This window comes from Chenopodium album, chromosome 11 (genome assembly GCF_948465745.1).
Source record: "Chenopodium album chromosome 11, dcCheAlbu1.1, whole genome shotgun sequence".
Taxonomy (NCBI): domain Eukaryota; kingdom Viridiplantae; phylum Streptophyta; class Magnoliopsida; order Caryophyllales; family Amaranthaceae; genus Chenopodium; species Chenopodium album.
This window is the reverse complement of record NC_137844.1, coordinates 55326629-55341496: the sequence shown is the minus strand read 5'-3', so window position 1 is coordinate 55341496 and position 14868 is coordinate 55326629. Positions and strand designations below refer to the sequence as shown.

General features: G+C 34.1%; 2 protein-coding genes and 1 pseudogene across 4 annotated transcripts; 1 reads left to right on the top strand and 2 right to left on the bottom strand.

Moving 5' to 3' along the window:
- The first annotated feature begins 3070 nt into the window (after window positions 1–3070).
- On the top strand, window positions 3071–5733 carry LOC145569285 (uncharacterized). 3 transcript variants are annotated; one of them, XR_014096079.1, is made up of 4 exons: window positions 3071–3366; window positions 3455–3573; window positions 5129–5221; window positions 5418–5733. XR_014096079.1 is itself a non-coding variant. In XM_081628647.1 (3 exons), exons 1-3 carry the CDS (start codon window positions 3215–3217, stop codon window positions 5441–5443), a joined length of 297 nt encoding a protein of 98 aa, XP_081484773.1. In that variant the 5' UTR covers window positions 3071–3214; the 3' UTR covers window positions 5444–5733. The 3 variants fall into 3 exon arrangements, 2 of the variants coding, with proteins under 2 accessions (XP_081484773.1, XP_081484774.1); XM_081628647.1 differs by lacking the exon at window positions 5129–5221; XM_081628648.1 differs by lacking the exon at window positions 5418–5733 and having other exon boundaries at window positions 5129–5396.
- A 628-nt stretch (window positions 5734–6361) lies between these two features.
- On the bottom strand, window positions 6362–8106 carry LOC145566903 (putative pentatricopeptide repeat-containing protein At5g47460 pseudogene; annotated as a pseudogene).
- Window positions 8107–8770: 664 nt separating this feature from the next.
- LOC145566902 (putative methyltransferase PMT17) lies at window positions 8771–11493 on the bottom strand. Its single transcript, XM_081626173.1, has 5 exons — window positions 10741–11493; window positions 10113–10323; window positions 9661–9958; window positions 9099–9566; window positions 8771–8999 (listed from the first exon to the last, which is right to left on the bottom strand). Exons 1-5 carry the CDS (start codon window positions 11491–11493, stop codon window positions 8771–8773), a joined length of 1959 nt encoding a protein of 652 aa, XP_081482299.1.
- Window positions 11494–14868: the final 3375 nt, after the last annotated feature.

Genomic DNA, 14868 nt, shown 5'->3' with positions numbered 1-14868 from the left:
TAGGAATCAAGGCTGTCGCCAGACGACAGGCATGTCGCCACGCGACAAGCCTTGTCGCCACGCGACAGACCCTGTCGCCTGGCGACAAGGTCGGTTTTGCGGCGATAGCGTGGAGTTTTATTCCTTATCAAATTCTACCTATTTCCGGACTGTTTTCTTATAAATAGGGTCCCGAACCTCCGTTTTCAACAATCAACAATCATCATCTCTCTCTAAAGCTAGAAGCTTTCTCTCTCTATTCTTTTTCTAAACCTTCCCTTTAACAAAATTCCGCATTCACGAGATCTAGAAACACCTAGCCAAGTTCGAAGTTGCCTTCGCCCTAGACGTGAAAGGTTATAATTTCTGAGGGTTTGGTCCCAAATCTCTATTTCAATTATTTGATTTAATTGTTTGATTTATTATTTTCCTTGAAGTTACTAACGCGTGTATTTTGTTATTAGAAAGAGGCACGAGGCATCAAAGTATGTAATCTTATTGCTCTATTCTTGTAGAAAGCATGTTTAAATTTGTTTAATTCCTAGTATCATGTTAGGATGTTATTATTGCTTCCTAGTATCATGTTAGGATGTTATTATTGCTTTCTAGTATCATGTTTAGGGTGTCTTTTACTCTTTTCTAATATCATGTTAGTATCATGTTAGGGCTAAAGTTTTGATTTTTATTGTTTAGTGACATGCTAGGGTTTGTTATTAATCTTGTTAATATCATGCCAGGATCTTGCTATTATATTTAAGCTTTATTATTAACATGATTATTATTGTTATAATTATTGTTATGATTATTATGATGATTGTTATGTTGCTTGATATTGATTATTTACTGTTATTGCTTTATCACGCCTTTTATGCATGTTTAAAGGGAATTTGTACTTGTAATCACGCTTAATAAGATAATTAATAATCTTGTTTAGGGCTAATATGATTATAATTCAAGTGATCGCCGATAATAGTTTTATTTGTGCATTAAATTCAACCAACATAGATAAACATGTTTAGGGTTAACCTATTGATTGCATGTTAGTCAGAAAGCGCACATGAATACGAGAAGAATAAAGTATAGGCCTATTATTAGGGCATGTTCAATCTCTTTTAGGTTGGATTTGTACCTTCATCCCCGAACCCTATTTGGTTCAAGACCTTTTGGAGTTGACGATCTCATGGATCGTTAAGGGGTGTAATCTTCACCTTGTGAACGGTTTACAAGTTCCTAAAACTTGTTGGCAACTCTTTTGCTCTAGCTTCCTTCCCTTTGGACGTCACCATGCTTAAGTGTATGATCACAGTGGAGTTCAAGCTTAGGGTTAATGCTTGAAATATTCCCTACAATAACCTTAGCTTGTTTTCTTATAAGGGAGTTCTTATTTATTAAAAGCCCTTTAATAATGAAAAAAGGAAAGAAAATATATTTTTAAATGGAAATAATCTATAACAGAAGTTTAAGATTTCTTTTTTAGGCCCTGTTCACTTCACCTTAAAAAAAATAATATCAAGTAAAAATAAGTTCAGTTCAGTAAAATTAATTTTAGTTTTCTTAAAGAAGAATTATAATAGAAAATCAGTAAAAATAATTTCAGTTCAGCAAAAATAATTTCAGTTCAGTAAAATTAATTTAAGTTCACTAAAAATAATTTAAGTTCAACAATATAATTTTGTTTTAGTAAAAATAATTTCAGTTCAGCAAAAATAAGGTGAAGTGAACGGGGCCTAAATGAGTCCTCATATTAGTTTGAATGTTAATTGACTCTTTATTGATAGCTTTTACGAGTTATAATAGCTAGATTGTTAATATATGAAGTCAAGGGAGCGAGTGAGGGAAATTGATGGCAAATATTAACACGACAACATTTGTGCCAATGAGTAATATAAAGTGGTTTTTGTTGGTGCTTTTATGCATGGTATGAAATATGAATTGTAAGTTTGTGGAAAATTTTGACATATCAGATAGAAGTTCAGAACATTAGTAAAGGAAAAAATACTTCGTAATAAAGAAATCTAAAGTAAAGCTAGAAACCCTAATTTGTATACTGAAACAACTAATAAAATGATAAAAACGCATTTAATAATGTACATGAATCACCATTTAACACGTGCTTAACCGTATTTGTCGCTTGCCTTTTCGAAGCACAACATGCGGGCTAGACATGATTGGAAACTGAAAAGCAAATATAAAATTTATATATCTAAAAAGCTCTTGTTTGTCGGACTTGATTGAATATTTATGATAAGTGGTTGTGCTCAGTATGTGGTGTAAATAACCATGTTAATAATTATTGACGGGAAAAATCGAAGAAGCAAGTAACGATCATATCTTCATCATTTTCTTTCTTTTAATACGAAGTATATTAAATTCATGCAAACTAGTTGTTTACAATTTTGCATGCAATGCTTATTACCTAAGATACCAATAATGTGTACTTGGCAAAAACTAAGAAGTCGACATAATTTTATAAATTTTTAAAATTACTATTTTTTTTTCCGAATTTGTATAAGCATGATAGATTGATACCATAAGTTGGTACTACATTTAAGGAAATAAATTCTTTTTACCTTTTACTTTTCTCTCTATCATCCCAATTCCCAACTCGTCACCACCACCATTCCCAAACTAGCCACCATCATCAACAACATTCTCCAACTAGCCATCGCCACTAGATCCACCACCACTTATTGATCCTTAACCACCACCTGCTCATCAAACACTGACCACTATTCATCATCTGCTTTTGTCATTTTGTGATGAACCACCATTACAACTACCCAATTATCTTATAAAACTATTTGGTTGTGACTTGTGAGATAGAGGGAAAGTTTGCGTTTAAAAGTAACTACTACCTCCGAATCGTATTATATGCAACTTTGGAATTTTTTTATATCTCACAAATAATATCCCAAATTTGCATATAATACGATATGAAAGTAGTAATATAATCACTTAACCAAACCAGTTTAAACGACCTCTTATAGAAATGCTAATCACCAAACTAGACCGAAAATCATCTCTTCAAGTCTTCAACCCCATGGTTACATAAGATTATAAGAAATTCATCAAGTGAATGGGCTCTTCTTCTAAACTAAGCCCACATAACAAAATTCACAAAATCAACTACCACTAAACCCTAAACCCCTCTTTTCTCTCTCATCTTCCAAAATCAATTCAATCTCCATTATTAAATCCTTCAATTCTCCCCTCAAACTCAATAAAAAATTCATCAATGGCGTCGAAATGCGGTAGATTCTTGAACAGAGCATCTCTATCTTCTCTCAAATCCTCCATTAATTCTGCTACTAAATCTGCTCCAAGGTCTGCTGCATCTGCTCTTCCTAGATCCACTTCCTCAAATCTTCCTCGAATCAATTTTTCAAGGTCAATTTCTCTCTCCTAATTTCAAATTTATCATAATTTTCTCTCATATGATTGTATTAATCTTCGATTTATCTTTTCCGATCGATAGATTGCCGAAGGAATTGGGAGGAGCGCAGTCGCTGTTGCCGCTGCACAGCGCCGTTGCAGTTGCGAGGCTGACGTCATGCTTAAGCACAACTTCGAGGAGTTCCAGAGCTCTCTCTCAGGGTACACTCTGCCGTACCTCTCCCGACCTCTAGTATTCTTATTTTTAGGTTTGTGCATTTTGCATTTGATTGATTATATGGTAAATTCACATAATTAAATTCAATTTTTGTTAGGTTTTCCTTGCTTCCCCTAATAAAAATTATCATAATTGCTAATTTTAGTTATGGATGAACTAGATCAGCATTGGGATTGTTTTGGTGACTTTAGCTTAGTTTACCTTATGATGGTTGATGTTTGAGATAAGGTAGTGATGTGTACCGGGACATTGCTCGTTAATCAGCCGAATCACATTAGCATTGCAACTGTCTTATAACCCCCGATTCATCGAAAGAAACTACCTTTTGATAATTTTTTCAGCTGGTCTTAGCTTAGTTGATTGCATCATGTGAAGTTGCATTATTGGGAGTATGCACTGTTAAGTGTAATATCTGATAGGTTATCCAATGAATGAGTGTATTTGATGTGTGCAATTTTGTTCATTGATGGTACTTAATATGGAGTATAATCTAACTTTGCATAGCATTTTATTTTCGGATTTGTGAAGTTTATTGGGGAGAGGAAATGGCAACTTGAGAGCATAATGTGTTGGTAACTTATCGTTTCTGACTTAAGCAATGCTGTGCCTTGTGATTTTTTGGTGAAGTAAAGATTGACATTCCATACTCCTTAGTGAGGTCATTTTGGGTTTAGCGTGAGCTTAGGGCTGCTAGCCTGTGATTGTTTACTTCTGTGCGAAGAGGGATTAAATTTGATTGTGATGGGAGGGCAAAAAGTCATATGTCAAGTGTCAAATGTCAAGCTGACTAGAGTGTTTGGTTCCTGCAGGCACATAATGTCAATATGCTTGAAAGAAATAGTATGGGTCCTGGGGCTTGCCAATCATGAATCCCTGCATCGTTCTCAAGTATGAAACTATAAATGCTTTTTTTATAGAGACAAAATATGTCAAACAAGAATACACCCTTTCTATTTTGTAATTGAATGGCTCATTTTTAGAGCAGTTGAAAGTATTGGTAGTATAGTCCTTTTGCTGGTTAGTGAACTTAAATCATTTTTCATTTTATACTCGTCTCATTGATTGATGATTTAATCATTTTGCTCGAAATGTAATAAATGGCTGAGAACTAAATGAATTTTACATGTGTTGAAGGTATGAACAATTTAAAGGTTGTTGCCACACTAGCTTGTTACTATGGTGACAGATATGCTTTGGGTTCTTTAGCAATCTAGGGTAGGTCATTCAAATGATAAGGCATTTAGGAAGATAATTTGATGATTTATCATTATCTTTAAAAGGAGCAGAGGATGATTCCCAGTAAAAATATTGATGCAATGGTTGACAATTTCTTTCAACTTCACATACCTTTGCAAGTTTGCATCCTATTTGCAGTCAATCCGTTCTTCAATCCTCTAGTACTATTGCACTTCTTACCTTGATTCAAATGTATCAACTTTAAGAGAGAATAATTGTAGTTGAAATATTGTTTTCACTGTAAAATAACATATCTTAGGTCCATGAGGATGTTGTAGTGACATACCTGCTTATTTTCCCCAGATGAAACTGATGGTACGTGAGAGATTTGAAGGTTGCTCAATTCACCAGTGCTTCCATGTTCCTTAGCTATAATGATTTTACAACACGGATATAGTATGTCTGATGCAAAGTCATATATGTACATTTTTTGGAGCAAATCTGTATCAATGCAGATGAAACCCTTTTTGTTTTCTTTGTGACTACAGCATACTGGATCTAAGTCGAACAATATATTCAAGCATAATTAGCATATTGAAGTGCTACTTCTCTTAGCAGTTTCTGATCAAAATTTATTTTCTGTTTGCTCTAGAGCTTGGTCTGTCCGTACCCAGGTGACTTAGCAGTTCATCACTAATTCAAGATGCCGTCTTCATGTGATTGGAAACACAACTTTTTGTTGCCAAAATTTTTAATTGTAAACTGTACAAATCCTCTTTTCAGCAACTGAATTTCTTTGCTGGTCAAATATTGGATGTGAAGGTATTTATTTTTGAAAGTTTAACTGATGGAATAATGTGGTTTTTGTATTGTTACCCTGAGCTTAACTGTAGTAACACTGTCTTACACTCACTATTTGCAGCAAATGCTGTACTAATAATCTCGATTACATGCTTTGTTTGTTTTGACTTTCCAGTCCTACAAATTTTTTTATTTGTCGAACATGGTAGGCAACATCACCACAAAAATTCATCAATTCAGTCTCTTTATACCAAGTTAGTGTTAGCTTTTGAGAGAGTAAAAAATGTAAGAACATTGATGCAGTCACTTTCGTTGTTCCTTACATTGCAATTTCTTGTTTTTTCAAAAGTAACTCTAATTAATTATCTTTCAAGTTGCAAACTTCGACTCATTCTCCTCTGACAGTCTTCGGCTGGTACTTCAAGCCCAGGATTCTCCTCTGACCGGCTTCGGCTGGTACTTCAAGCCCAGGATTCTCCTCTGACCGACTTTGGCTAGTACTTTAAGCTCAGGGTTCACTCAATCCCTATTTGTGTTTGACTATATGCATATCAACCTCTAGATTCTTACTCAATAGTCGCTTTGCTTGACCTATAAGCCTTCATGGCTTCACCATTGTATCAAGGATTCACTTCTGTAGAACACTAGAATGCGGTCACAGCAAAACATGCTCCGAATGTATCTAAGATTGGTACTTAATCAGATGAATCTAAGATTGGTACTTAATCAGATGAATCCCACCTTTCTCAGCCTTCATCTGTTAAAGTGCACATGACAATCGTTCCAGTTCTCATATCATTTTGCGTCATGTGAATCTTCAACCCAACTAAACCCAGCTTCTTTCATCGCCCCTTGACCTCTCATCTGATCCCAAACTGCAGTTGCATCCACCCAATTGCCTCGGTCTTTGTTTATATTAGATAGAATTACATAGCCTACCTCATTGCCTTCTAATCTCTTCAACTTTGCAGCTGCAACCTTGGCAACATCCAAATCCCCGTTAGCTCCACAGGCACCAAGCAAAGCCCTCCAAACGGATGGGCATGACCCAAACCCTAGCTCATAAATCAACTTCTCGGCTTTGCATAGCTGCCCATGATATCCCATAAGTCTGATAACAGAAGCTAAATGCTCAGGATTTGGTTTGATTCCATAATCATAGTACATAGATGTTAAATACTCATAAGCTTTCTCCAATGGCATTTGGCTATGTGAACATGCTGCCAAAACATTAACAAAGGTGATATCATCGGGGTTTCAATCCCTTCACATCCTTTAAGTCCTCGAAGTATTGGACCACCCTATGTGATTCCCCATTATGTGTAAGACCAGCTATTAATGCATTCCAAGTAACAATGTTTTTTTCTGGGCATGAACTGAAATAACATTTCTGCATCTTCTACCTGTCCACATTTCGAGTACATGTCAACCAGTGCACTCCCGATGATCATTGAAGTAACCAAACCATGTTTGATAGCACAACAATGGATTATGGTACCCCATCTTAGAGCTGAAATACACGCAATCCCACTCAAAATGCTCGAATATGTGAATTCATCTGTAACGACTGATTCTGCATGCATTTGAGCAAAGAAATCAAGAGCTTCCCCTACTCTACTCCTAACCACATACCCTGATATAATAGCGTTCCATGATGATGAATTTGGTTTAGGCATGCTCCTTAATATCTTAATAGCCTCATCTATGTCACCAAACTGCGAAATTCCATTAATCATTTCATTATAGGTGACAGTATTAGGGCAAGGCATCTGATAAAAGTAGTCAGAAGCTAGTTCAAGCCTTCGATTTCTGACACACGCAGCAATAACTGAATTCCATGAAATCACATCCTTATCTTTCAACTCGTCAAACACACTGATAGCGCAATCTTCAGAACTGCACTTCCCATACATATCAATCAAACAATTTGCAACAACAACACTTGAGTCCAGTCCATCCACGACAATCCTCGAGTGTATGGACATGCCTAACCACGGCAATGTCAACTGACCACAGGCAGCCAATGCAGAAGTAAAAGAGTATGCATTAGCTCGAGAGTCAGACTGATTGAGCTGAACAAACAGTGTCAGAGCTTTCCACAACTTTCCAGAATGTACATACCCAGAAATCATAGCATTCCAAGAGACAACATTTGGCTCAGGCATTTCATCAAACAGTTTGTGGGCATCTTCTAAACACACAACTTTGGCATAAAAACTTACCAAAGCAGTATTTACATAGACATCTGAAGTGAACCCAGATCGTAAACAGTAGCAATGAAGCTGTTTACCATAAGAAACACAGCCATGATTAATACAACCTCGAATCATCTGCACCAATGTATGACCATCTGGTTTGGTATCCCATCGAATTGTTGCAGGTTCCCCAGAAAATGAACTAATATTATCATGAGTATGATTTCTACGGATCAAATTGAGATGAATTGTAGAAATTGAGGATAGAGAAAGAAGAAAGAGGTTGTGATTTTGGAGGTGATTATGGTCAAGTGTCCTGACTCCTCTGAACAGTGTTTTTATCATTACTTGCCTGAGAAAAGAATTGCTGCTGGTTTATTTTGGAGCAGCCAAACAAAAGAAAAGGTTAGGCTTTGTTCTTTTTATTTGAGTTTAGTTGTGAAATGAATTTGATGGATTTGGCATCGTGGCGACCGTCACGATCAAGTTGAAATTTTTTTTATAGTAGAGTGCTTAAAAATTTAAGACGCTTAGACTTGTTTATAGATGGTGTGAATGTGTGATAGATAGACGATTATACGAGAACTGATACACATATCTTTATTCTCTAGAGATACTTTTAGTTTTAGGTAGTTTATAACTATATAAGGGTGTAAGCAGGTGCAAATGGGCAATTCGGCATATTTTGAAGAAATAAGGATTATGTGTTACACATTTCTATAGGAAGTGGGTTGATCTAAAAAATCTCTTTACTTGACATCGCGAATGTTACAAATAATGGAGCAAACAATGGTTGTGTAACAAAAAAGCATCAATTCCTAATAGGATTTACTTGTGCTTTTAAGTTTTAACGGAGATTGGAATAGGCTAACTCTACTCGAATCTGTTATCACTGATATGAAATAACATCTAAATTTTCCATTAGGAGATACAAAAGAATCTGATACTGTCAATTTAACTATTGAAAATCAATAGCAACAGCATAAAGAGTTTGTTTATGAACAAATATTTAGCTGCTTTGCTGCGCATCTCCGCCTGTCCAGTATTCTTTAACAGCAACAAGAATTTTCTCTGGGTTGAATGGACCACTTTCATGATCTGCAATATGGCTTTTCCACTTCATTCTCTTTGTGATTGCTTGAATCTTCACTAGAACTTCTACTGTGTCTCGGAATATCACTGTCCCTTCCGGTCTCAGTAATCTGTCCATCTCGAGCAATATGTAGGTAATGTCACACCTGAAAAAAGAAAATTGCTTAGCCAACTTAGTGCTACATGCATACATATATAGTTGTGTAACGAATTTAGTACGTAATACAAGCAACTAATGAATTTACCTGTCCTGATAGATGCTGAAGACTCCAGCAGCATGGATAAGGTCATACGTTCTTGGATATGAAGAGAATGCTTCACACCAGTCATGGTATACACCAATGAAACCGCGCTCATAAACTACACCTAGAGTGTCTGGATTTGAATTGGCAGGAACCACATTCATAACCCAAACAGGATACTTAACCATAGTTGCAGCAAAACCACCCAAGTATGCATTCATATCCATCACATTTCGATACCTCCCTTGTGGTAGAGGAGGGACAATCTTCTTATAATATGCCACTCTGTCCTTCCACAAATCATTGTCTTCTCTGTATTTCTCAGCAGAAATCCCTGGAACAGTATTGCTGCTTATTCTAGGAGGAAGAGCGTGTGCACGTTCAGGCCATTTTTCGAGAGCTCCACCTGCTACTTCGTCTGAGCTACTTACTTCAGGTAATGGGGCTATGCAAGACTCCATATCTTTATACCTATTTCATAAACAAGGGGTGAAAAAACAAAGATTAAATTAACTAGGGAGATAAACTTGGAAAAGATAGCGAAAATTTATGTTTATGTTTATACCAAGCAGCATCTGCATTGTCTGATTTGCAAATATGTGGGGTGGGATAAGTTTTCTTGCTCTTAATACATTCAATGTGATTTATTGGCTTTTGCCAAATGGACAGATCACCCTGTTCAATGACCTTGTTCCAGCACAACTTCTTTGCTACACTCTCAATTGAATCCTGTTCTTGCTTTAGATCTTCCTGAGTCCTTTCCCAACCTCTCCAGTACTTTTTCCAGCGAATCGGAGGTCCTGAAAGAATCCAGTACCCTCCTGGCCTTAACACTCTATCCACTTCCATCAAATACAGTCCATCTGCATTGGTTCATGTACACAGATCAAATATATAAACCATCCGATTTAGTGGTTGTTTTCAAGTTGTTCATTGATACTCAGTAGCCTGATTTACAGTTTTTTTTTTTTTATATATTTTTATTACAAATGTTGATGTGTTTAACAGAAAACTTACCATACTTGTTCCAGGGTATTAAGCAACGCGAACAATGAGCCATGTCGAAAGCCCTTGCAGGGTAAGGAAGCCTCTGGGAAGCCATGATGCCAATCATAGCAGGAACTCCTCGCTCTAAGGCAAACTGCACCTGAGCTTCATGTGTGTCTCGCGGTGCAAAAGACATTGAAATGATGTCTCTCTTTAATAAGTAAGCACCCCAACTTGCAACCTTCATCATCCAATAAATAAATGATTCAGGATGTTCTTCTGTAGCATTTATAAAATTGTTTAATGAAGTAAAAATGAATTAAACACTATCATAGAATATGCTCTATTTAATGTTTATGGCACTAATTGATGTCTGACAATTAAAACAGAAGAATCAATCACTAACAGAAGCTAGATAAACTACACAATAATTTTCAGTTATTTGTTGATTAGTTCCAAGTGTTTCTAAGTTCTTGCTGAATTATAGAATTAAGCTCGGTCTCACTTATTGTAACAAAAAGGCGGTGTGGTACTTAATCCTTTCATATTACAATAGAGAATTTCTAAAACACAGGTGCATCATGAGGAGAAAAAAAAAAAAAAAAAAAAAAAAAAAAATTATATGATTTACTCAACAAACAAAAGTTGTGTAACATACCCCACAGCCAGTGTCAATGGCAGTTCGAATCTTTCCGGTAGTAAGGGGAATGAGATTATTAATATCATCAATGTAAGCATCAGCACCACGAGGAAACATAGTGCCTCCTCCAGGAAACCGAAAACGGTCACCTTCAACTTGGATCCAATTTTGGATAGCCTTCTCAATACTAAGCTCTTTGTGAGGAATATTATCATACCAAGCATAATCTCTGCTTTGAGGCCACTTAAAAGGAGTCTTATACTTTGGAGGAGGCGGTATTAGACATTGTATCAACTCGTCTTTACCAGGACAATGTCGCTCTCTATACTTCAACATGTAACGGTCAAATTTCCTGCCCCTCCTAGGATCTTGGCAAGGTGTGTACTCACTTAAAGACATGTCACACGGCGGAAACTCTTTCACTGCTGCATCATCAGTATCATTCATTGCTAATTGATGATGGCTTTCGAAGTCTAGATTTGCTACTCCTGTTGAAGGAGAATTGGTTCCTAGTTTTGAAACTTCAGGGGACGCGTTGTTTGTGCATTTTATCTTCCCATCGTTGTTGTTATTGTTGTTGTTGTCGTTGTCGTTGTTGTTGTTTAGTCGTTGAAACTTGTTAGCAACAGAAGGAGTTTTGCCTTGCCAAACGCCGAGGATGTAGAACAGGACACAAAGGCTACTGACCATAAAAATGTAGGTAAGGCGTTTTCTTTTAGCCTCTATGTAATGGTGGGGTTTTGGAGAACCTCCTCCATGCTCCCTTGCCATTTTCTATACCAAATATTATGATTTGCTTGAAGAGATATTATTGACTTTGGTTTGTTTACAAGAAATGATCAAAACATTGTTCAAAATCTTCAAGTCTTGTGCATTGGTAATCCTGAAACAATGTTAATGAAAAATGTTGCTATTATAAATCACATGAAAATTTTTGGTAAGAAAGCCACAAGTTATTGTTCATTGTCATACATTTTAGCTTGAGACCATGTCAGACAAAATAATAAAGCCACAACATGAGATCGAGTAGCATGATCAATTGATCATATTATTTACAGTCTTATGGATAATTAACATGAGATTTTTCATACAAAATTATAGATACATTCACAATCATTAAATTGTTGTTATAAAACATCTCCTTACGTATTGTAAATATCAATCTTCTTGTTATATTTATTATCTATAAACTTTGTCTAGGTAATTTATTTTTAAGTTGTATGCGAATGATTTGGATCATTCAATAAATATTTGAAAAAGATATCAAAATTACTATGCAAGAAGTTATTCTTTTTGTACGCTCGCATGGAATTAAAATAATGTTTGATACAAAGTATACATAAAAAGATATATGTTAGGATTATGTCCAATCTTTTTATTACACTTACTTCTTATCTTTAAGTTAAAACTACGGAGTATTAAATTATAATAACCAAACACGGAAGTAAAAAAATTATTTAACTAGAAAATTGGGAGGATCTTGCTCCAAAATAGATTGATCGCTTTTTAATGTGGCTAACATCGTTGGGATGACTTTTCAACGGCTACAATAAAATTGTGGTCATTGTAATAAGTTTTAATCTAGACCATTTATTTTAAAGAATCAATCCTGTCCATTTAATTATCTAATTGACTTAGTTTTTTTTTTTTTTTAAAGAAAACACATATATATATATATATATATATATATATATATATATATATATATATATATATATATATATATATATATATATATATATATATATATATATATATATATATAAGTTTGTATTTTTCATGATTTGATTCAAAACGGTTTTTCACGTATTCTTGTTGATCTGGAGAACAAATGATATACCTGCAATTCATAAGATCAAACCAATGAAATCTCCATCAAACATGCATTAGTATGTGATCTTTAATATCGACAATTTATTTTTGTGTAATCGAAATATTAACGTATGGATAGCAATAAACAATTAAACACCATATGTTTAGGTTTCTCGGCAAAAACTAAACTACAGAAAAGAATAGAAGAAATTGAAGAAGTGAATTAAAAACTCGTCAAATCAGATTAGTGATATTTTATCAGAATTTTCCAATGGGATTCATTCCTTAAACATATTTTTTCGAACTAAAACAAAGAATTTACTGCATTCATTTAAAAAAAAAAAACAAACTAATTTTATATCTTAAAAGTCAACTAAATGAATGGATAAGATGAGTCTTATAAATTGAAGGGTTGAGATTCACTCATTATAATAGCCACAATTTTAGTGTAGCCATTGCAAAACTATCCAACATCGTTGTGAACAAAAACATACATAATTTGTTTTTACTTACAATAGCTTTTAATTTAAAGATAATATAGATTGTTCTAGCAAGTATATAAATTTTGTATTTTTGTACAACACATTTTCATGTAAATGTCATACATAAGGTTTATTCTTAATGAGCTTATCATCAAACTGACATAAATTTTAGAAATTCAAAACAAAACTTAAACAAAATATTCATTATTTTTTTTCTTAAGCTTATACAATACTTTTTTGATTAATTATTCAGAGAAATATGAATAATTGAAACACCAACATATTTACATACCTTAAAAGTCCGAAGAAATCACCTCCCTTTGCTATAACATATATGAGTACTTTGTTTCAATTTAGTACATTGAAATTGATTTTGGTACAAGGACCGATCATGCTAGAACAAAAAATGAAATTGATAATTTTATACCCAATATATAAATTTTCCATAAAAAATAAAAATTTCTCTAAAAATTTAAGAAAAATATAAAAAGATATTAATTACCAGAGAAATACAATAAAATTGAGAGGATTAATGTGGAAAAAATAATAATGGGAAAATAGAAAGGAAGAAGAATAAGAGGGCAGTAATATAATCAAGTTATAAGTACGCAACAAAAAACGCTCCTTCTCTAGTTTTTTTTCCTTCCTTTTTATCCAATTTTCCATTTTTAGGAAGGAAAATTAATCTAAAAAGCAATTAAAATTGTATAATTTTTGTCAAAAATAATAATTAAATTAAAAAAAAATGGTAATCCTAAATTTCTGACAACTATATATGACGACCAGTTCAATACTATAATTACGCGCCTAAAAATTCTCAATAGCCCATATTGTTGCACCAAACCTAGGTTCTTCCATACTTGCATTCTAAAAATTTAAGTGATTCTTTTCGAAATTTTTCCATCTATATAACCTTCTCAGCTCAAATTATTGCACCATTTTTTTTTTTTTTTTTTTTTTTTTTTTTTTTTTTTTGGGTTAAAGAAAATTATTGCACTTGGACCCTATACATTGTAATATGGACAAAGGAGTACTATGTTCCTTACAAGTGACTATGTAACATACATCAATTTTTCATTTGCGTGGGACATTATTATAGACATATATAGCAATGAAAATTATCACTCATCGGTCAATGTTATAGAAAAACAATAATGCCTCAAGTTTTCATATGATTTTTTGTGGTCGATGATGTTGATAATATTTGCTCAGTGTTATATTTGTACAATTTTTAAAGTATATGCTTTCATGAAAGTATTTGTCTTTAAACCTAGTGAGACATGACCAAGTGAAATAATAAAAATAAAAAAAAACTGTTAAAAACACAAATTTTTTTATTTCTATTGTTAAAAATACATGAAAATAAAGATTTTTATTTTATTTAAATGCTAGTTTACACTCTAAGCTAGGGCCATGCACGATCCACCCCTACGATCCTGCTCATGAGTGACGACTTACTAATTATCAGTGAAGTAAGGTTGAGAGCTAGACTATTAAGTGCCTGTTTGGCCGGGCTTCTCAAAGTGCTTCTAAGTGGTAAAAGGAGAAACTTGGCCAAACAGTGTGATTTATTAAAGTAATTTCAGCTTCTTGAGAAGCTTACACTATAGAAGTAGAAGCTACAATTTGTAGCTTCTTGGTTCAGTTTCTCGGGGAGGAGTTTAGTCCATTAAATGAAAATTTATGTGGACCAATATGCCCTCAAAATAAGTTAAAATGACCATATATCCTCTCATAAAATCAAGCCCTTTGTCCACTCTCTCTCCTCTATCTTTATCAGTGAAATAATGAGTGTTTGAACTCATGATCAAAAACACTTAACTCTTGTTTCAAATGAGGGTTTGAACTCATG

Excerpts from the sequence above, each read along its gene's own strand:
- LOC145569285 (XM_081628647.1), top strand. The coding sequence starts at position 3,215 with ATGGCGTCGAAATGCGGTAGATTCTTGAACAGAGCATCTCTATCTTCT. Across the intron at positions 3,367-3,454 it reads CCTCGAATCAATTTTTCAAG|ATTGCCGAAGGAATTGGGAG; the intron begins GTCAATTTCTCT and ends TCCGATCGATAG. Across the intron at positions 3,574-5,417 it reads TTCCAGAGCTCTCTCTCAGG|AGCTTGGTCTGTCCGTACCC; the intron begins GTACACTCTGCC and ends TGTTTGCTCTAG.
- LOC145566902 (XM_081626173.1), bottom strand. The coding sequence starts at position 11,493 with ATGGCAAGGGAGCATGGAGGAGGTTCTCCAAAACCCCACCATTACATA. Across the intron at positions 9,567-9,660 it reads GACAATGCAGATGCTGCTTG|GTATAAAGATATGGAGTCTT; the intron begins GTATAAACATAA and ends TTTATGAAATAG. Across the intron at positions 9,000-9,098 it reads TTCAGCATCTATCAGGACAG|GTGTGACATTACCTACATAT; the intron begins GTAAATTCATTA and ends TTCTTTTTTCAG.